The sequence below is a fragment of the Amblyraja radiata genome, chromosome 7 (genome assembly GCF_010909765.2).
Source record: "Amblyraja radiata isolate CabotCenter1 chromosome 7, sAmbRad1.1.pri, whole genome shotgun sequence".
Lineage (NCBI taxonomy): Eukaryota > Metazoa > Chordata > Chondrichthyes > Rajiformes > Rajidae > Amblyraja > Amblyraja radiata.
The window spans coordinates 5,637,871-5,661,287 of record NC_045962.1 but is presented as its reverse complement, the minus strand read 5'-3'; the positions used below and the strand labels follow the sequence as shown (position 1 = coordinate 5,661,287).

The 23,417-nt window shown below is 40.2% G+C and overlaps 1 protein-coding gene across 9 annotated transcripts in view; it reads right to left on the bottom strand.

Moving 5' to 3' along the window:
- The window catches only part of map2 (microtubule associated protein 2), a 294,566-nt gene that overhangs the window by 18,709 nt on the left and 252,440 nt on the right, over positions 1 to 23,417 (bottom strand). For 7 of the 9 annotated variants that reach the window (XM_033023599.1, XM_033023604.1, XM_033023605.1 and 4 more), the window contains 8 exons: positions 15,590 to 19,759; positions 15,180 to 15,383; positions 14,780 to 14,911; positions 14,099 to 14,175; positions 8,940 to 9,113; positions 2,858 to 3,005; positions 1,314 to 1,379; positions 239 to 567 (listed from right to left, as the gene is read on the bottom strand). In XM_033023599.1, coding sequence (XP_032879490.1) covers positions 239 to 567; positions 1,314 to 1,379; positions 2,858 to 3,005; positions 8,940 to 9,113; positions 14,099 to 14,175; positions 14,780 to 14,911; positions 15,180 to 15,383; positions 15,590 to 19,759 — 5,300 coding nt within the window. Of the gene's footprint in view, positions 1 to 237; positions 568 to 1,313; positions 1,380 to 2,857; positions 3,006 to 8,939; positions 9,114 to 14,098; positions 14,176 to 14,779; positions 14,912 to 15,179; positions 15,384 to 15,589; positions 19,760 to 23,417 lie in introns of all 9 variants that reach the window. The other 2 variants (XR_004412492.1, XM_033023607.1) reach the window with 2 other exon arrangements.

Here is a 23,417-nt window from a genome sequence, read left to right as displayed (position 1 = left end):
CTTGGTATCATCTTTTACCAGATTGTCAACAACAGGTCCAAAACCAGCACGAAGATTAATACAATACCATGATCTGAAATCAAAGGGCAGGGCTATAGAAATAAAACAAATGCAGCAAATTATTTAAAACCTTAAGATTTGATTTTTCTTTCCCTAAATGAAGTACTGCTGATAGTATCACGAATGCCATCAAATCCTAGTATACTTTACAGAAGTGCAAAATATTCCAGTCCCATACCTGCGCTCCTCTTGGTTGAAGTTTCAGGTTGTCAATTGATCCAATTTTGGACTTGATGTTTTTCAGATCTGGCATAGGCTGGTTGATAACACGGAGCTGCTTTGGAGTAAGAGGAGATTTTGGGGGAGTGCGGATAATAGCCACTTTCCTTTCTGTGGGCACAAGAATGGGAGACTTGTGTGTGCCAGGAGTGCCGGGAGTGCGCGGGGTCCGGCTACCCGGTGTGCGAGAGTAACTGGGCGGTGTGCCCGGCGTGACTGCAGTAGATCCAGGTGTGGATGGCGTAACAGTGCCGCTTCTTGCTGACCTGGAGCGTGCTGATTCAGAGCCTTTAAAAAATACACATATTGTATAGAAGTTTTGTTTAAAACAACAACATAACCTCTGTATAGGAGGGAACTGCAGATACTGGTTTACACCAAAGATAGACACAAAATGCTGGAGCAACTCAGCGGGACAGGCAGCATGTTGTTTAAGAAGGAACTGCAGATGCTGGAAAATCGAAGGTAGACAAAAGTGCTGGAGAAACTCAGCGGGTGCAGCAGCATGGAGCGAAGGAAATAGGCAACGTTTCGGGCCGAAACCCTTCTTCAGACTGGTGTAGGGTGGGGACAGGCAGCATCTCTGGAGAGAATGAATGGGTGACTTTTCGGGCTGAGCCCCTTCTTCAGAGATGCTGCCTGTCCCGCTGAGTTTCTCCAGTATTTTGTGTCTAACATAGCGTTTGTACATGCCAACAAACATTATTATCCAGAATACATTAAGGTAATCATCACATCTTTCGGCTGAATTTATGGAATATTGATGAGTAGGTTAAATAAGCATTTCCATGATGTACATCTTTGAGAATTACATTACGACAGAGAAAGGATTGAAATTCAATTTTTCTTGCATTAGTTCTTAGCCCACAATATAAGTCTAGAAGCCCATCCGTGCTCTGTGCAACTGGAAATCAAAATACCATTACATCCATTCATTCATGGTTCTGATTGCTCCATGTGAGCTACACCAAGTCCGTCATGCAGAAAATCGGTTACTTTTATAAACCATTCAATAGGGCTAGACAATAGGATACCTGCATGTGCTCGCGATCTGGTCATCCCATGACCCCTTTGGTCATTTCTTGGCTCAGTCCTTATAGCTACAAGGTGGTAGAGAACAGACCAAATGTAAATAAGGGGCTTACATTTGTAGTAAGCAAATCAGCAGGGAAAAATAGATCATGATCATTATACTTGTAATCTGTATAGCATATCCTATTTTCCATTTTTTTTTCAAACTCTTAATAAAACTGGCTTGCTCAAGATCCATATGCATGAGTTCTGAGTAACTGGTCTAATATCCTTGTCTCTATATTGCACTTTAGCATTTTTCATGTGTTCAGTAAATTATTCTGCATTCCTATTTAAACAGTGGTAGGGGAGTGATCTGAAAGTGCACAGTACAACAGGCTGCCAGGAAAATGCTAGCACATACCTTGAAATGCACCAAATTGTAATGAAACATAAATAAAAGAGACAATTTTGCCAACAACTCAAACTGTGATTCTTCTGTAAGATGCCTATGGACAGTTCCCAGATCCGCAAGGTGCTAATGTTGTGTCAGCATGGTGCACTATGATACTGACTGAAGTCAAAATATTTAGTGTAGACCCTGTTAGGTTCAACTCTCATCTCTGCCTTTGATATATTTGACTGCTAATATTGAACCTGGAAAGCTGTACACTGCCTCAAGTGAAAAATACAGTGCTACTTTCCTTTGTTTCATTGAAGCTTATTGGAGGATGGGAGGACCATAAAGACAAGGAGATCAGGGTGAGTACTGGAATGGAAAATCTGAGAGGCAGCTGGAAGTTTAATATGCATGAGGACCAAGTAGAGGTTCTGCACCATGACCACTCGGTCTGAATATTGTTATAGAGGAGATAAAAACTTCAATGTATTTATTGAAAAATTGCTGTTCATGGCAGTGAAGAATTTCTGAGGGATGGACAATGGAACTAAAGCAGGTAATAGGACTGGTGTGGGCAGGTGTTCCAGAAATCTCCAGGAAAGAAGATTTGCAACTGGAGCAGCAATCTGTTTTAATTTCAGGTTTCTGGCAACTTGATAAATTGAAGATTGATTATTCATGACCAAATATATGATAGTTAAAGTGAAGATTAAAGAACTGCACTGCTGAAAATATTAACGTACGAAAAGTGAAATATTTTTAAGTAACATCCAGCAAACCGGAATGATTCATAACTTTGCATGTTTTTCCTTGTTCAGTTAAGAATAACACAAAATATATTAAAAGCATATATAACTATATTAAACAAAATGACCGTCTTGGAAGCAGGAGAAAAAGAACACATTTGTGAGGATGATTTCTACTGATCAGATCTCTAAAAAAAGGTCTACTGGCATTTTTGGCTTTCCTCTACAGTAATTACACAAAATTGCATGCCACGTTCATTTTGAAAGCATTAAGTTGGAGCACAGTAAAGGCACAGGGAATGCAGTGCAACTGTGTAATGCCCTTCTACCTTAATGCTCACATGTTTGAAAACGCAACATAATGCCTGGGTTCAAAAATTTAGTCATTCATGACGTTTCGAACAGAAATATGAAAACTAACTTGTTGGTCTCCTCGGTACAGAATAAACCGGGCTAGTAACTGGAACAAAATGTGCATCCTTTTCTTCCGGTGGAGTTCGGCGAACGGTCAAGATCGAAGCAGGTCTCGGCAAAGCTGAACGCTTTTCTGGGCTCCTCCCAGTGGCATCCTGCACAGAGCGAACCATATCACTATTATCTGCAAATCCACCCAACTCTCTTATTAATTCTAATCATGTTTGAAATGGGGCAAACATATGTGCCCATGAGGATAAATTAACTCTATCTTCCACTTCCCACCTCCAGAATAGCGCCACAACCTGCATTAAAGCATCCTGATGCTTTAAAACTGAGTTCAATCCTAGCAAGTGTAATGCCCCTGTCTCACTTAGGAAACCTGAACGGAAACCTCTGGAGACTTTGCGCCCCAACCAAGGTTTCCGTGCGGTTCCCGGAGGTTGCAGGTGGTTGCCGGAGGTTGCAGGTAGTGGAAGCAGGTAGGGAGACTGACAAAAACCTCCGGGAACCGCACGGAAACCTTGGGTGGGGCGCAAAGTCTCCAGAGGTTTCCGTTCAGGTTTCCTAAGTGGGACAGGGGCATAAGGTGTTGCACTTTGGTAGGTTTAATATAATGGGAAAGTATAGAGTTAATGGCAAGATTCTTAAAAGTACTGATGTTCAGAGGGATCTTGGATTCCAAGTGCATAGCTCCCTGAAAGTGGTAATAAAAAAATAATAGTGGTAAAGTAAATATACGGTCGGGTCATTGAGTATAAGAGTCAGGAAGTCATGTCGCAGCTTTATAGGACTCTGGTTGGACTACATTCAGGGTGCTGTTTGCAGTTCTGGTCGCCCCATTACAAGAAGGATGCGAAGGCTTTGGAGAGGGTGCAGAAGAGATTTACAAGAATGCTGCTTGGATTAGTGAGTATTAGCTACAAGAACAAGCTTGTTTTCTCTGGATCATTGGAGATTAAGAGGAGACCTTAAAGTATATAAAATTATGAAAATCATAAATGAGGTAGACAGTCAAAACCATTTTCCCAGGATGGTAATGTCAAGAACAAGAGGGCATAGCTTTAAGGTGAGAGGGGGAAAATTTAAAGGAGATGTGTGGGGCAAGTTATTTTTTAAGCTGAGAATAGTGGGTACCTGGAATACACTGCCAGGGATGATGGTGGAGGAAGATATGATAATGGCATTTAAGAGGCTTATAGATAGGCACATGAATATGCAGGGAATGGAGGGATATGGATTATGTGTAGACAGAGATTAGTTTAATTTGACATCATGTTCAGCATGGACATTGTGGGCTGAAGGGTCCGTTATTATGCTGTCCTGTTCTATGAAGAAACAAGGAACTGCAGATGCTGTTTACAAAAATGGACACAAAGTGCTGGAGTAATTCAGTGGGTCAGGCAGCATCTCTGGAGAACATAGATTAGTGACATTTCGACTCTGAATCCTTCTAAACAATAGGTACTGTTCTATGTTCTTTTCCTATTCCAGCAGTGTATGCAGATATCAATAGGGTTTATAAAAAAAATGATTACTAAGGTGCAACTAGAAAAGTTGACACTACAGCAAATTTACCACCTGTGAGGATTTGGATCTGCAATACATCAGGAATAAATGACCACACATTATCAAGCAGTGCTAAGGAAGGCAGGTAATATTACAGTGTCTTTATGCTCATTCATCACAGAATACAAGACATTGCATACAAGACAAATTATTTTACTGCCTTTTGGAAAGCACATTCTTGAAAATTCCACTTTAAACTAAAAACGCTTCTGTGAAATTAAAATTAAAATAGTTAGTCACGTTTTAAAAATATTTTATCCATGCTTTGATGTGATTGAATGTTGTTTTTAAAAATAAGTTTAAATGAAAATCATGGACATAATAGATGAATTAAACAAATATTTTGCATTGCTCTTCACCAGAGAAGATATAAATAATTCCTAAAAATAGCTATAAAATCGGGCATTTTAAGAGAGGTAAAAGATTGAGAAATAACAATCACCAGGAAAGTGGGACAAAGCAAAATGTTAGAGCTCTAACCTGAAAAGTACCCTACCCTGATGGACCTCATGCAAAATCTTAAATATAGGAAGATTCAGGGGAGGTTCCATTAGATTAGAAAATAGATACAACTCCAAAAGGGGAGATGGAAAGCAAGAAACTACTGAACATTTAGCTGTATATCCGTCATAAAGAAAATATAGAAACTCCGGTTTAAACTGTCACAGTGTGGATGTGGAGAGGATGTTTCCTCTTGTAGGACAATTTAAAACTAGGAATTACCATTTAGAAATTACAGATGGACTGTTTAAATTAGAGAGGAAAGATCTGTTTTTCTCTCAGAGTGGAGTGTCTTTGGAAATGTCTTCTCTGAAGTAGGTAGAAGCAGAGTCTTGTACGAATTTCAAGGCAGAGGAAGATGGGTTCTTATTAAACGGGGCTGAAATATTACCAGGACTGGGTTAAAATCAGATCATTTATGATCTTACAGAAGAGCTGAACTGCTTTGAGATGCCAAGTGGCCTACTCCTACTTCGAGATCAAATATTTATGATCTCCTTGTTGCAATGGAGTTCAGTGAAAATAATAATTCTTCAAGCATCTGCCACCTTAAAGACCAGCACTAAAGTTCCTATTTAGCATTAAAATAGTTTTGTACTTTAAATTCTGATAGTTATCCCTTTATTTTTTTTCGACCTCTAAAATTCACTTATTTTCTACCAAAGATAATACCATCATCATCAGAAGAAGCTATCTCTGGACACATCTTAATAAACTTTCTTGATCATCAGAAGATGATACTTGAAGTTCAGCCCTATGCCCTTACAGAAATGAATTAACAAATATTATTTTTGCATCTATCTATTACTATTTAGAATTTTTGGTTGTATCAAAACATGGGCAGTGTAGCGGTAGAGCTACTGCACTGCCAAACAGAGCCAGAGACCCGGGTTCGATCCTGACTACAGGCGCTGTCAGTATGGAGTTTGTACACTATCTCCGAGACCTGCGTGGGTTTTCTCCAAGATCTTCAGTTTCCTACAGCTGTGTACGTTAATTGTCTTGGTATAAATGTAAAATTGTCCCAAGTACATTTAGGGTAGTGTTAATGTGCAGGGGTCACTGGTCAGTTCGGACTCGGTGGGCCAAAGGGCCCGTTACCGCGCTGTATCTCTAAAAAAACCTACAGATGTACTTGACCCACTGTTTGATTAATTCATTCTCACCACTTTCCCGTTGCAAATTCTGGAGGGGGAAGAAAAGGTAATTAAAAACCTCTGTGTAGCTTCCATCCAGATAGGATATGAAGTGTAAAGATTTACTCAGAAATCTGCAACACATCAGTGAACGGTCAGTCTATGTCTGCAATGGTTTCTTGCCCCATTCCTCTTATATTATCTCCACGAGGCATCCGTAGATCTTCGTAGTTATCATCCATTGGCCGTGCCAATACACATTGCCCAATGTTCTTACCTACACAGGTGACATCCTGCTTTACTTCATCATGGCTCCTCTTGATTCCACTATCTCTCAACTGTTTGGTGGCTTGTCCATCACGCAGCATTGTTTAAGCATTAACTTCCTTCAACTAATCTTTGAGATTAAAGTTACTGTTTTTGTCTCAATAAAATTAGCTACTAATTATTTCTGTCCTTGCCAAATTTGCAAAACAGAGTCAGCATGTTCAAAAGCTTGATGTCGTATTGGTGCTGGTAGGAGCTTTGAACCACACATAAACACCTTCACCAAGACCAGTTATTATCTCTGCCATCACTGTCTTATATTTCTGATTTGTAATCTTCATCCAAGCATGATTCCTCTGGTTGAACTGATGCTAGATCCTGTACGGCCATCATCCCTGATCTAGTGGTTAGCAATGCATCAAATGTAAAGTTCTCATCCTTATTTTGAAATCCTTTTGGGACTTTAGCTTTCCAGTACTAATTTCCTCCAATCTTTCCAGTATATCTCTGCCCCTCTGATTTTCACCTCATGATGAATCATTTTGAATTTCTCATCGCTAAATGTTTCTGCATTACTCTCAATGGAGATGCCTTCAGCTGCAAAAGGTCCTAACTTTGGAATCCCTTCTCCAAAGTGGCCCGTCTGTTTTTCAGTACTTAAAACTTTTGACCAAGTCTCTCTCAATATGCAAATTGATTTAAAAAATCCTGATAACACGTGCTCATTTTGTTGGGATGTTTTGCGGCACGAAAGGAGGCCTTACATCTACAGGTTAAGCTGAATAAAATGAACTGATTAGACATCATAATTATCTTATACTGTTATAATATTTCACTAACATGTGTGTTGAACAAGTTATATTATCAATACAATCTTTGACCTGAAACATTAACTGTTTGTCTTTCCACGCATGCTGCCTGACCTGCTGATTGTTTCCAGCATTTTCTTTTTTCATTCAAGGATACTTTTCTCTAGGAAGTAAAAGTAACTTAGATTGCAGAGGCATCATTATTTTTACTAAAAATTAAAGCGATTGCATTTTTCATAGCGAAAATGTCATGCCCAAAATATACTGCCAAGCTAGAAAATACACAGTTTAATTTTTAAGCCCATAATTTCAGTTGAAACACTAATCAATTTGAATGTGTGCAAAATTAGAAAACATGGTATTGGGGGTAGGCCATTGACTTGGATAAAGAACTGGTTGGCAGACAGGAAGCAAAGAGTAGAAATTAACGGGTCCTTTTCAGAATGGCAGGCAGTGACTAGTGGGGTGCCGCAATGTTCAGAGCTGGGACTCCAGTTATTTACAATACATATTAACAATTTAGATGAAGGAATTAAATGTAACATTGCCAAGTTTGAGGATGACACAAAGCTGGGTGGCAGTGTGACCTGCGAGGAGGATGCTATGAGGTTGCAGGGTGATTAGGATAGGTTGGGTGAGTGGGCAGAAGTGTGGCAGATGCAGTATAATATGGATAAATGTGAGATCATTCACTTTGGTGGCAAGAACTAGAAGGCAGATTATTATCTGAATGGTGTCAGATTAGGAAAAGAGGAAGTGCAGCAAGACCTGGGTATCCTTGTACATCAGTCACTGAAAGTAAGTATGCAGTGAAGAAAGCAAATGGCATGTTGGTCTTCATAGCGAAATGATTTGCGTTTAGGAGCAAGGAGGTCCTACTGCAGTTTTACAGGGCCCTGGTGAGACCTCACCTGGAGTATTGTGTGCAGTTTTGGTCTCCTAATTTGAGGAAGGACATTCTTGCTATTGAGGGAGTGCAGCGTAGGTTCACCAGGTCAATTCCTGGGATGGCGGGACTGACATGTGATGAAAGAATGGATTAGCTGGGCTTATATTCACTGGAATTTAGAAGGATGAGATGGGATCTTATAGACATATACATAATTCTTAAGGAATTGGACAGGCTAAATGTTCCCGATGGGGGAGTCCAGAACCATGAGTCACAGATTAAGATTAAGGGATAGGCCATTCAGGACAGATATGAGGAAAAACATTTTCACCCAGAGAGTTGTGAATCTGTGGAATTCTCTGCCATAGAAGACAGTTGAGGTCAATTCACTTGATGTTTTCAAGAGAGAGTTAGATATAGCTCTTAGCGCTAACAGAATCAATGGATATGGGGAGAAAACAGGAAGCGTACTGATTTTGGATGATCAGCAGTGCTGGCTCAAAAGGCCAAATGGCCTACTCCTGCACCTATTTTCTATGTTTCTATGAATGAATTGGTTGATATCAGCATTTGCAGAAATATCTTTAACATGTCGTAGATGATCTTTGCTACTAACACTAGCAGCTAGCTCCAATCTTGGAAGAGGCATAATTTTATGATTGGAATGAGAACGCAAAGAAAACGTTGGAGGAAAAATAAATGTTTGCTCATATTTCTTCACTGTTATTATATTGTTTTTATTGCAGTTATTATATTGATCAGGTACTAGTTGTGCACATAACTATCACTTCAAATTTAATGGATAAAAAAGCCCAAATGTTTTGCAGAAAACGGAAGGAGCATTACCCTTTTTTCCAATTGCAAATAGAAATAGCATAATGCAAGAAGCAAAACTGCATGGACATTTCTTCTTCTTACCTTGCTTAGAGGCTGCTCTCTCAAAGAGTCTCTAGGGCCGGCAGACGAGGATCGTGTGGGAAAATAATTTAGGTCAATAAAGGCTTTTCTATCAGCAGAACAAGTAGATTTAGGTCTTTCGGGGAGGTGGGAAGATAATTTTGAGGTAGGAATCTTTGTTAGTGTAGATGAATTCTTGCCATGAGAAAATATAAAGCAAATTTAAAAAAAATAAGACAATGAACATAAAAATGTAACAAAATATAAAAACATAATTTAAAATAATAACATGTCCTAATATTCTAATGAATATATCAAAAATGGTATGCAACACCACCAGTAATAGCCATTTTACTATGGGTTCTAAACAGCTGAACCATCAATCTAATCAACTAACGCACCTCCGCATGTTTTCATGTTCCACATAAAATATTCCATTATAAATTGGTGTTCCAGCAGTCAATATAATTAGCCTTAAACACTACATTCCATTCCCTAAACCCCATCACCTAGGTCCTAGATCCTCATTATCCCTAGATGACTTTTAGTGCCATTTTGCAAATGATTATGGGTTTATTTAATTTAGGGTGACCTTCTGATTAATTGTTAAAAGCACTATTGTCTTAGATAAACTGCACAAAGATGTCCACACACATGGACACACAAACTCTCTCCACTTTACAGTTTGTCCTCAAGCTGGATATGTATTACAAGTTCACTGAGTCATACTGCCCAACTCCTCCATGCCAACCAAGATGCCCTAACTTGCAAGTCACATTTGTCTCATATCCCTCAAATCCTTTATTTTCCATGTACCTGCGCAAATTACTTTTAAATGTCGTTAATGGTCCTAACACAACTACGTCCTCTGGTAGCTCATTCCATTTAACATCCACTCCATGTGGAAAAATGCCCCTCAGGTTTCTATCAGCTCTTTAACTTCACCTTAAACTACTGTTCTTAAACTATTTTATTCCCATAGCCTGTGGAAAAAACTGTGCGCATTCACCCTATCTATTCCCCTCATGATTTTATACATGTCTCTATGATCACCACTCAGCTTCCTGTGCTGCAAGGAATTAAGTCCTCGCCTGTCCATCCAAATGTCTTGGTAACATTCACTTAAATCTTCTTTGTACACATTCCAGTTTAATGACATCCTCCCAAACTGAACATAATAATTCACCAATGTTTTGTACAACTGATATCAAGAGACAATTGCAGCAATTATTGAGAGAATGGTGGATGTAAAAAGTTTATTCTGATGGGAAAATCATCTGTTCACTTAATGTAATGCATTATTGCATTATAAGGCAATATTTCTACATCCTACTACTGTATCTTCACAAGCAAATAAAACAGACTATTGTTCTAATGGGTTAACAATTTTATGAAAACAAGTTAAACAAATTTAAAAGAAATGCATTCAAAACTTTGACAAAGTAAAATTAAAACAATGCACAAAAACTTAAATGTCGGTTGTGACTTTATGTAGAATCTTTTCAATGGAGATGAATACAAAAGTTATGATGAGAAAGTGTTTGAAATCCTACATGTGCTTTACAATTCAAAAGGGATTATTTTGCTCTGGAAATAAACACTTTACAAACACTTTTTATTGTTTTTTTATTCCGTTATTCTTGGGATGTCACAACTTCCAGGCGTGGTCTTTTCAAAACAAAGGTTGTTATAGAGTCATAGAATGATACAGTGTAGAAACAGGCCCTTCGACCCAACTTGCCCATACCGACCAGCATGTCCCAGCTACACTAGTCCCACCTGCCCGCGTTTGGTCCATATCCCACCAAACCTGTCCTATCCATGTACCTGTTTAATTATTTCTTAAACGTTGGGATAGTCCCTTCCTCAACTACCTCCACTGGCAGCTTGTTCCATACACTCACCACCCTTTGTGTGAAAAGGTTACCCCTCTGATTCCTATTAAATCTTTTCCCCTTCACATTAAACCTATGTCTGGTCATCGATTCACCTTCTCTGGGCAAGAGACTCGTGTATCTACCCAATCTATTCCTCTCATGATGTTTTACTTCTAAAATTCTAAAGTTCTGCTTCTAAAATCCTATCGAAGATAGACACAAATACCTCGAGTAACTCAGTGGGTCAGGCAGCATATCTAGGGAAAAGGAATAGGTGGCGTTTCGGGTCAAGACCCTTCCCCAGATTGAGAATTAGGAGCAAAGGGATATAGAGGGTACTTAGGACAAATGAATGGAGAAAAAGTAGAAAGCAACGATAATCAAGGAAATGGTCCATAGTTGGGTGTGGTACAGGTGATAACAAGTTAATACAAACAGTGGAATTCAACAGAACAGTGAAACTAGTACAACTAGGGAGGGGGGAGGGACAGAGAGAGAGGGGATGCAACGGTTACTTGAAGTTATAGAATCAATATTCATACCACTGGGTTGTAAACTGCCCAAGCATAATATGAGGTGCTGTTCCTCCAATTTACGTTTGTCCTCACTCCGACAATGGAGGCGGCCTAGAACAGAGAGGTTCTTCTGGGATAGGGAAGGGGAGGTAACGTGTTTGGCAACCAGGTGAACACATATGCCGAGGTGGGACTGAGCACAGATGTTCAGCGAAACAATCGCCCATCTGCGCTTGGTCTCACCGATAGATAGGACTCCACACCTGTCTCTTGGCTTATCATTGTAGAGACAACAAAGCAATACAATATAATTTCTTCTCCAGCAGAGTTTCCAAGACTAATTGGATCGTAGACTATTGAAGGTTTTAGATCTTGCTTAAGAGAGAAGAGGTTCCATGAGTTCCAAACCTGTGGCTTGGTCAGTAACCATAAAATATATGCCACCAAATTCTAGCACGTGCAAATTCCATAATTCATGAAACCACAATTCCATCAGCTGGAGGTTCAGAATTTCATTAGTAGAATTGTTGTACTTCTCCAACAAGATATGAATGTCCTGGCTACATGAACATGTCCCTTTTAAACACCTTTTTCCTGCTGTCATCCCAAGGTTTAATGTTCTCACTTCAGCACAACCGACATCTGCCATTAGTATTGCAGTTAGACATGGACAGGTCATGCACAGGACAAGACAGCAAACTAATATCTCTCAAGCCCAAATTAAGTTTCACATTGCAGCATCGCTCATAACCACAGTCTTTTGTGAAATCTTACATAAAGAGGTAGGTTTGCAATAGCATTGATCTCCCCATCCAGAATCACCTTAAAATACATAAAATAGCCTTATTCAGCATTTTATTTTGGGTTCTATCGCTGATTACCTATCCCAATTAGATTTCAGCCTCTCTATTCAGCAGGACACTATCCTTTCAGCCTTTCTGACATTGAAAGGCACATAGCAGTGGCCCACCTATCTGTACTCTGGCCATACTAATTAGTTTTCCTCATTATCATCCCCAGTGTCAAGCACCAGAGAGTCAGTAGTTGTATACGGGGAAGACTACAAAATATGGTAAATGGCCAAAGAGAAGTTCTAAAGCCTACTATGTTGTTTTATTTTAATGTATAAAGATTGAGTATCTGTGCAGAGAATATGAAGTACCCAAGTACAAGTGTAAATGGGGGGGGGGGGGTTGTGTGAATGGAAGAGAGGTGACGCAAGACACAGCCAGGCAGGTAAAGGGCTCTCAGAGGTGAGGAGAGTTGTTTGAAATGCAGATGGTTGGACAAAAGTAGAAAAGAAGGAAGGTGTGAGACAAATGGATCGAAGAGTGGCAAATTGTGAAGCTGGAGGAATGAATGAATGGTGGAAGGGGAGGGAATAAATAGGTGCGTCAAGGTGGGGCACAGGTGAGGGGCGAGGGGGACGTTATATGGCGGAAGAAATTAAAAGGGGAGAGTTTTGTAGTTACCTAAAATTGGAGAATTCAGTGTTCATCCCATTGGGTTGTAAGCTACCCAAACAGAATATGATGTGTTGATCGTCCAGTTTGAGCAATGGCGTGTTCAACTGCAGTCAGTCCGTCTTTCTTTTTTATTTTTGTCCGTTAGATGCATGTTTTTGGTTTTAATTTTATTATTTTTTAGCTGTGTATATGTGTGTGGGGGGGAGGGGGGGGGGGTGTGGGAACCGTTTAATCTCTTCCCTGTATGGGGACCAGACTTTTTCCCTGTCGGGTCTCCGGTGTCGTTGGACCTAACATCGTGGAGCCGGCGGCGGCCTCCAACCGGAACCAACCTGAGGGCTCCAGTCGTGGAGCCTGCGGACACGCTGGCCGACTTCGGAGCAGGAGGAGCTGTGGTGGCGTGCAGCTGCGGCCCAACTTCAGAGCTTCAGAGGCTCCAGCCGCATGCCCGGTGGACAGGAACATCGGGAGCTCGCAGGTTCCTGGAGGGAGACCGCTTTTCGGAGCTCCCTCAACAATAACTTCTCCCGCCGGAATCGCGGGGTTTAAATGTCTCGGAACAGGGCCTAACATCGCCCGGCACGGCTTAAATGGCCGCGGGACTTACCATCGCCCGCTGGGTGCTTTAACATCGTGAGCCCCAGTCGCCTCGACGCAGCAGTTGGACTGCTGGACCGCGGGAGAAGAACAAAGAGCAGGGAAGAGATAAGACTTTTGCCTTCCATCACAGTGAGGAGGTGGTGGAGATTCACTGTGATGGATGTTTGTGTTAAGTGTGCGTCTTGGTTTTTTTTGTAATGTCATGACTGCAGGAATGACATTTCGTTCGAACCTTGTCTGTTTGAATGACAATAAAAGGCATTCTATTCTATACTATTCTATTCTATTCTGGAGGAGACCCAGGACAGAAATGTAACTACGGGAATGGGGAGAGGAGTTAAAATGGAGGAATAGAGGAGTAAATGTTTCCTTCTGTGAGAATTGTGTGAATGTCTGTGTATAGAACAGCATCGAGTTTCAATCATCAGGTTTTATAAGTTTGAATAGAATGTTTCAACCATGCTTATATCAAATATTTCCTCTGGATTTGACACAGCACAGGTATTCAATGTCTATGAGCTAATTACCTCAAAACAATGTAAAACTTGATAAAAGGCAAAGCTCACCCAAAATTTAAATGTTTTTTTCAAAATCTAAGCGTTATATTGTGAAATTTAAGAAATATCTGCAGCTTTGATATATACATACTTCAAATAAAAGAAACATCAGTAACTGCTATGCAAGTTGTCCCATCTTCCGTAATTTATAAGTGATTTACTTACTATGATCTGCTCTTTGGGTTGCTTAGCAACAGAAAATTTCTGATCTATAATGTAAGCACCCTCAGCGCTTCCAGGAGCTAAGCAAACGGAAGATTAATATTAGAACATTGAACAATAGACCAGATAGATGTTTCATTTTAATCAAGATACGCTGAGATGTGCATGAAAGCAAAATGAATTTAATATTATTACCATCATATAGAAGGGGAAGCAAAGTAATGAAGTACAAAATTATCCAGACTAACAAACAAATAAAGCTCCATACGGAGGAAACCTTAATACATAAATACTTTAGTTTTATAAAGCAAAGCTATTACATGTCTTTAAAAAATCATAAATGGAAAACAAATACTGCATGTAATGAAAGTTATTCCTGAATACCTCTGAACAAGGGGATTAATGTGAATGGATATCATGATGCAGGCTGCAACACTTTCCCACCAGCACACAGTGAAACAAACTCCCACAAATAAGAATGACACCACCACTTCAAGGTTAAGACCACCGTACTTGCAAGCTTGTGCATGACAAGCATGTGTGATCATGACAGCTGTAAGAAAAACAAAATGAAAAGTGCCATATGCAGCCCAATGGCTGAAAAGAAAACACAGGAAAAAAGCCAGTCCAGCAATGAAGTAAAGTCCATGTTTGCCAGCCACATTGCATTGTTTACACAGTCACCTGTCTGCTTCCGTTTAGTACAAGGGACGTGAGCTGGTCTATGATATCTTACAGCTGGTTTTAATATGATTTTCCTGGAGGGAGACCGGGTCTGAATCTCTGTTTTTTTAGCAAGTTCAGACTTCTTATACACTGTTAGAGAAGAAAGACAAGAGCAAATAAATGAAGACAGAAATAAAGTTCTACTCAGGTGGAATGTGCAACATCCACTTTACATTAAAGGAAACAATAGATCAATTCAGCAAATTAGATATTTCTAATTCCTGCTTGTGTTTATTATCTAACATTTCTACAGCCAAATCTCACAGAGAACATAATGTTGTTACATGGGAACAATACAAACACCTCACGTCACAAAAATGGAACAAGTGAAAATAAAAATGGCTTCCAATGTATGAACCTTTTCTTTTCTTTTTGTCTTCTTTGGAGAGTACACTGACATCTTTTTTGATTATTTTTCTCTCAGGCGTAGAAGCTCTGTTTTTGGCAGTTTTTAACAGTTTCCCTTTCCTATGTTTATCCAAAGACGGGCTGCTGTACTCCTTCTGTGGCTTCTCCTGCTTTGTGACTGCAGCGTGTTGTGTTACTATGATACTCTCCTCATCTGCAGAATTAAAGTGCAAGAAATCACTTTAAATAGCAACAGGGATAATATGAGGGAGAAGATTAAAAAAACATAAACCGAATTTGTGTTACTTTAAAAACTCTAACATTAAAGGATACAGTCTAAATAGCACTAATTAATTTATATATAATAACGAGAGTTTACTGTATTGGCATGGATGATAGCTAGTAAGGCTTTACAGGCACCTTGTGTATCCATCCAGCAGCTGTCTGTGTCCATTACTGACTCATCAATGCTCTCATCTTCCTTCAAGTCTGTCGGGATCTGTATCTTCTCTGGGATAATCACAATTTCGGCAGCTTTTGCAGGAGGCTCGAGGATTTGCTCTTCTGTTAACGGGGTTGGTTCACTACATGTGAAGACATCATCAGTGTCATCACATTCGGCCACGGCAAATCTCACACTGTGGCCCAAGTCTTCTCCTCCTTCCAACGTGGTTTGTACAACTGTAATAACGTCATCTTCCACTGTAACAACAGATTCCACAATTCCTCCCTCCTCAGCTCCTTCTGCAAGGTCAACGTTCTCAGATACTTCGTCGTCAGCCGGGTCCACATGCAAAACGATTTCTGGCACTGTAACCTCAATCAGCAAGTTCGCACATTCCTCATTGCTGGTTTTCTCAACCACAGCCGGTTCTTGCACAGCAGCAGAGATTCTGTCATCAGGATGGTCTGCCTTTGAAACTTCTGAAACAATAACTTCACTGGATGTTGTAGTGGTTTCGCCCACTGTGATTTTCAGAGGCGGAGTCGCATGTTCAATAATGTCACCGGACAAACTAGGCAGAGTTTCCAAATTTTCAGTTCTCTCAGCTTGAATCAAATCTTGAGCAGGGGCAGGCATCTTTACTATTTTGTCATCCAACTCTACAGCTTCGGAATCATCCTTACATGCAGTAACCACAATAGGTAAGTCAGGCACTATGACATCCTCTCTAATTTTATTAGTTTGAGTTGATTCTGGTGCAGGGACAATTTTCTCAGATATCTGATCAATCTCTTCTATTTTCACACCCATGTCAAGGACATTAACCTCACTTGGCAGATTAGTCTCAGTGGCACTGAATATAATTTTCTCAGGTGAGGTGATTTTTTGTATAGGGGAAGGTTCCTCAGGTATTTTGTGATCAACAGTGTCGGTTTTCTCACTCACCTCTGCTAAAGTAGGCTTGATTTGTGAAATAGGCTTACTTTCCACTAACTCCTGAGCTTGAGGGATTTGTTGAAGAATAGCATCATCCTCAGACACTTTATCCTGAACAGAATCTGGTACTGCAGTCTCACAGGGCAAACAGGGTATATGTTCATCTTGCAAGACTTGAACTTTGTCTTGAATGGAAGCAAATTTCTCATAAAATATGGGATCTGATTCCATTTCAATGTCAACATCGAGGACAGTGTCCTGCCTGGGCAAAATAGGCCTTGGTTTATCTTCAAATGCTTTCTTAATTTGAGCTGGTTCCTGTACAGAAAAGCTTTTCCCAAATCGTGCCGACTCCATTTCTAAAACCGTTACAGTTACTCTGTTGGGCTTTGTCTCTTCGATCAAGGCTTTCTTAAGCTGAACTTCTTGAAGAGTCACGTCTTTCTCAGAGAGCTTTTGATCCACAGTCCCTGGCTTCAAAGGAGATACTGTTGGCAAATAATCCAGTGGTTTACTCAGAGAAGAGTCTATTGCAAATTCCAGAGCATCAATAGTCTTATTTTGATCAAATTCTTTAATTTCAGGGACATCAGGTAAATGAACAGTTCCAGACTCCGTCTTAATAAACTGTTTTGGAACATCTATTGAAATCGATTCTTCATTTAGAATTTCTGATTGTCCTTCCGACAGAGTGACAATTCTAAAATGTGAATCCTCTTTATGTCTATTTGCATCTATTTGCCTCCTGACACTTTCCTCATCAATAGTCTGAGAAGCCATACGGATTTTGTGGAGGAAAATGCTCCCATCTTCCAGAGGACTTTTAACCTCCTCGGGAGTGGGCAAGGGGCCAGAGTATTCAAAAACACAGTAGCCCATTTCCTCTGGTTGACCAACATTTTTAATGATTAGTTTAATGCTTTCACTTAAAGCCTCAGAGCCAGAAGTAGATTCTGCAGGCATGGACGCTCTCCTCACCACTTTGGTTTCCGTGGCCTCAAAACTCAATCTCCTTCGACCCAAATCCAACATTTCAGGCAAGTCAGGAACCACAACACTATCATTTTTGTAATCCTGCTTTAAAGTATGGGAGTAAGCATATTGTGGCTCTAAACCCAGATTTTCATCAACTGACTTCCCCTCATATGTGGACACACTTTGACTTTTGTCCACTTCAATAGGAAAACAAATCTGCTTCTCTTCAGCAGGAGTTGGGATGGGGAAAAATTCTGCTGACTCATCCAAGCTTATACCCCTCGAACAGGCAAGTATGTCAGATGCCAGTGGTGACAAAGATTCAGGGGGTCCTTGACTCTCTGCTTCCACCTCAAGAGATATTGAATCTAAAAAGGTTGTTGGTAAGTTCAGCACTAACTTCTGGAGTCCTTCCGAAGTATTCGCATCGCCACTCGAATCGGGCTGTTGAGAAATTGCTCTCTCTCCATCAACAGGACAAGCAGGAACATCAATTTCATGTCCTGTGGTGGACTCAGTCTCTTTGTCAACAGGGAGAGATGACAGTACAAGTGTGCTGTAATGAATTATTTCTGCTAAACTATCTTTTTCAACTTTCTTCTCACCTGCTTTTGGTTTTTCACATGGGACCTCAGAGGTCTGCAGCACTTCATGAGGTAGTCTCGAACTACTTTCCTCTGTAATAGTCATTTCATAATAACCATCTCCAGGATGTTCACTCATTTTTGCACCATTATCTTTGGGAACAAATGTTTCAAAATATTTAGATAGTTCTGGTTGATCCACCTCTTTCCTCTCTTTTAAATTCACATTGGTAGCATCAATCTTTTGGCTTTGTACGATTGGAGTAATTGAATCGACTACAATTTTTTCAGAAGTAACATTCGATTCAGTGGATGGCGGCACCAGTGGTTCAGAATCTTGTTCTTTAGGAATTATCTGGTGAGTGCTTTTTTCCTCAATTTTTGAGGATGTTTCTTGAATCTTCACCGTACTTTGCCCCATCGCACTTGGGTCGAATTTGATAACCTCAAGCGTTGGATCATTACTTAATTGGTCAGCTGCATCACCTGTGGCACATTGTATGTTACATGGTATATTTTGATTTTCATCCTCCACATAGGATGGAGCAGAACTAACATTAGTTAATTGCCAAACTTCTACTTTTTGATCAGTTTTATCCAGTTCTTTTGATGGAAGATTGGCTGTTGGCTCTTCGGGCTTCTGTTGAGAAAACTCAGTTGGTAATAACTCTGTTGCACTAGGAACTTTCTCCTCATCTACTGTTCTTCCCTTTGAATCCTTTACATTTTCTGCACTTTTTACCAAGTTATATTCAACATGTTCTGATCTGTCTTCTGGCATTGAAAATACATCACCTATATGTTCGACCAGTTTTATTGTATCGGAAATTTCTTGCCCTTTAGCTTCTGATATTAATGTTGTCTCTTTATTAGCACTGTCAACATTTGCAAGTATTTGCTCTAAATGCAATTCCTCGTGCACTTTTGACTTTTCCTGAGGAATTTGCTGCTCCTTCTCTTCAGTGACAGAAACAGTGTTTGAAACAAAATCCTTTTTTTGTGACTCATCTTTGCTTTCAGTAACAGTGATACCAACAAACAATGGCACTTCTTGTGAAGCTGCTTCAATATCTTTACCACAGGTGACAGTTGCAGAAATATCCCTTTCTTTCACACAGCCAGCCTCTGCAATATCTGCAATGGACGTTTCAGATGTTTCTTTAATATCACGACTCAATGGAGGCATTTTACTTTTATCTAAAGCAGATTTGTTGGATGTCCTTTCGGATGAAGCATATGGGGGTTTAATGATTGTATCTATTTTATGGACAGCACTTGGTTGGATGTGGGTTACAATGTTCTCTGCTGCCACCACTGAGATGCACTCATTTTCATGAGAACTGAACTGTACTGAACATTCACCATGGATAAACAGGGTCCCAGTCCTGGTAACAGAAGGAGCTAGAGGTTGGGTTTGCAAAACAGGAGTTGGAAATGAATTCTGTATCTTGGAGACTTCCTCTGGTGTTCCTCTGAGAGCTGCATTATCTTTACCCAATGTAGAAGACGGCAACAGATCAGATATTTGTTGATCAGTACATTCAACAGTCTTATCTTTCGTCTCTGTCATTGACACTTCATGCAACGCTGGTCCTCCCACACCAGCAACTGAGGATTCGCCACCTGTTGACGGCTTGTCCATCTTCGTGGCTGTAAGCAAATCTAAAGTAGTTTGGTTGCATGCATAGAATTAACTCAATGCAAAAGCACTCCAAATAATTTCTCCTGCTCAAAAAGATAACATGTGAAATAACAAATTTATGCTGGGACCTATAGAAGAATATTTAGGGTTGGCAATATGATTGTATGTTGGAATTAAATTGTGTTTATATGCAAAACTGTGATTGATTCTCAGTATTGTAGTTGTAAAGAAATCTAATATGAAATTACTTGTTTAATGAGTGCAGTAATGCTGTACTAATTCTGAAGAGGTGACATAAACTAAATGTATAATTTTCCAATACATACATGTTTTACATTTATTCTCCAGATTGACGTTAAAACTTCAGTGGATATATCAAATGATCTTCCCTGACTTAATCATGTAAGAAATAATTGCTTATTTTTGGTTATTATTTTTGCTTATTATTTCCTCATTTATCTTCATCACTCTAGACTATTGCACCAACTACCTTAACCCTTCTGTATCTTGGCCCTCTCTTCATGATCTTCAGTCATTTAATTCCCTCCAGACTTCTCTCCTCCATATGTTCTATCACAACCCGTGTGATTTTATTCTGGAGTTTTTGTATTTTCCGTGTCTAGATGCTTTGGAAATGTGGACGCAGACTTGGAAAGCTGACTTTTGATCACATAAGGTTTAGGGTCCCTCTATGAAAACAGAGGAATGTGGGGTGCAGGCTGTTAATTGGGGCATGTGGGTGTGGTTGAAACAGGCGTGAGGAACAAGCTGGGTGAAAGGGGGGAGGGGAGAGGCATTTCTGATGTTTACATAATTCTTCCTCATGGTAGGTGGCATTCATATTAGCATCTTACTGGAAGATGGGATTAAGGAGGAAGAGTCTCTTATTATATTAATGGAGAGCACTGTCCTCATATGGAAGTCAACGGGAAGACACACCTTCCAGAGAAGGTGGCATTTCTTCCTGGACCCAATCTCTCTATGAGTCAGGCTTTTTTTCCATTGGGAATTTCAGCTGGCACACTGTCTTCATTACTGGAGAACACTTGGTGATCTTTTGACAAAATCATGTCAAGAATGAGCATTTGAATTCAAACATAATTTCCCACTGCAACCATTTTGTCCATTCGACCCATCATTAAAAATAGAAAGAGAATAGCATTCGCCACAGCCTGAATAAAACAATAAATGCGAGATGTCAGCACTGAAATATGAAGCAAAACAATTTACTTTAAAATAATCCCTTACGTAAATTGAAAATACAAAATGCAACTTAAAAAAAAAATCTTTGATCACTGGTAAGCCTGGTAAGTAGAAAGCGGGTGAATCAGCTTCAAAAGAATTGATAACCTATCAGCAATGTAACTGGCAAACATGTAGGCAATGGAAAGCCTTATGTGCAATTAAAAGAAATACAGCTCAACTGCCAAGCATGTGACATCATGACAACAAAGTAACTTGTGTCAACAAGTGTGGTGGGAAATTATTGTTGCTCCTGTAGCCAGCATCAGATCAGCCAAAGCACTTCAAGCACCCTTAAATTATCCTTCAAGCAACATCTACCAGCAATAAACAAAAACTTGTTAATAAGAAAATTCTCAAAAGGCGCTGTCATCATATGGAAGTCAACAGGAAGACACACCTTCAAGAGAAGGTGGCATTTCTTCCTTGGACTCAATCTCTCTATGAGTCATGCCTTTTCCATTGGGAATTTCAGCTGGTACACTGTCTTCATTTGATGATGTGACTTCCACACATTTGGTATCCCAGGGATGGGCCACAGCTTCTGCTTGCACTAAGTGCTCAGCAGACCAAGGCTCCTGAACATGCTCTTTCTCATGAGCTACTGCTGGTTCCTCTTCATCAGGCGCTGGACTTTCAACAACTTCTACTCAAAGGAAGAAGTGGACATGTCAGGACAAAAGACAACACAGATGTTAGAATGTAACAGCTTTAATGGGACACTTTCAGCTCTGCTTTGTATAAAGTATAAGATTAGCTGGAATAGTCATCCTGCAAGCATTTCAAAGGGATGCATACTGAGGTGAGCTTGAAGGGAGTGCTTAAATTTAAATATCTTAGTGAAACGTGTACAGGTCAAAATTTGTATCTGTGTTGCAAAAGTCATAGTTATATAGCATGGAAACAGGCCCTTCAGGCCAACCTGTTCATGCTGACCAGTATGAACTTGTTGAGCTAGTCCCATTTGCCTGTATTTGGCCCATATCCCATACCCTATCCATGAACTTGATCAAATGTCTTTTGAATATTGTAAGTGTACCCACCTCTATTGCTTCCTCTGGCTGCTCGTTCCATGAACTCCCCACCTTCTGTGCAGAAAAACGAGCCATCAAGATCTCCTTCAGATATCTCCCCTCTCACCTTATACCTATGTCCTCTAGTTTTAGACTCCCCTACCCTGGTGAAAAGACTATTCCCAATGACTTTATCTACACCCAGAATGATTTTATCAACCAATCTAGGTTCACCCCTCAATCTGCTGCTCTCCGGGAAAAATAGTCCCAGCCTATCCAGTCTCTCGTCATAACTCAAACCATCCAATCCTAGTAGCATCCTTGTGAATCTTTTGTGTACTCTCTTTAGCTTATTCATATCCTTCTGACAGCACGGCAAGCAATATTCCCGTTGCGTTTTTACTAACATACTGTAACACAGCATCCCCTGTGTGCAGTGCCCCATCCGATTATGGCAAGCATGCCACATGTCTTCTCCACTACCCTGTATACATGTGTCACCATTGTCAGGGAAGTATGTAGTTGTACCACTCAGTGTCCCTGTTCTACAACACTCCCAGGGCCATCAATTTCAAAGTACATTCTGCGCTGGTTTAACTTCTCAAAATGCATTGCTTCGTGCTTGTTTGAGTTAAATTCCACATGAGATTTCTTTTCCCATTTTTTCAGTTGATCAAGATCATGTGATAAACTCAGAAAAACTTCTTCAATGTCCAACACACCAGTGTTTTTGGTGTCATTCACAAACTTACCAATCATGTCCTCTACATTCTCATCCAAATCATTAATATATATGACAAACAACAGACATAGCATGATCCCTGTTACACACCACCAACACAGGCCTCTAATCTGAAAAACAATCTTCCCTCTCACCCACACCGTCCTTCCAATAAGACAAATTTATATCCAATTGATTAGCTCACAATATAACTTCCGACTGGTCTGCCATACTGAACCTTGTCCAAAGCCTTGCTCAGGTCCACATAGACAACATCTACCACCCTACACTCGTCAACCTTCCTTTGTTACCTTTGCAAAAGGCTCAATTCATTTCGTCCAACTTGATTTCCCACACAGAAGGCTATGCTGACAATCCCTTATCAGTCCTCGCTTTTCCAAACGCAGATAAATCCCGTCTCTCAGAAGGCCCTCCAGTAACATTGTCACCACTGATATTAAGCTCACTGGCCTGTAGTTCCCTACCTTGTCATTGCAGCTCTTCTTAAATAACAGCACAGCGGTAGCCTCCCTCCAGTCTTCCAGCACCTCTCCAATGTCTAACAAAGGTATAGAACATCTCTGCCAGTGCTCTACCAATTTTTTCCCTGGCTTCTCACAATTTCCTCGGATACACTTAGTCAGGCCCTGGGATATATCCACTTTACATGTCTAAAGACCACCTTTACCT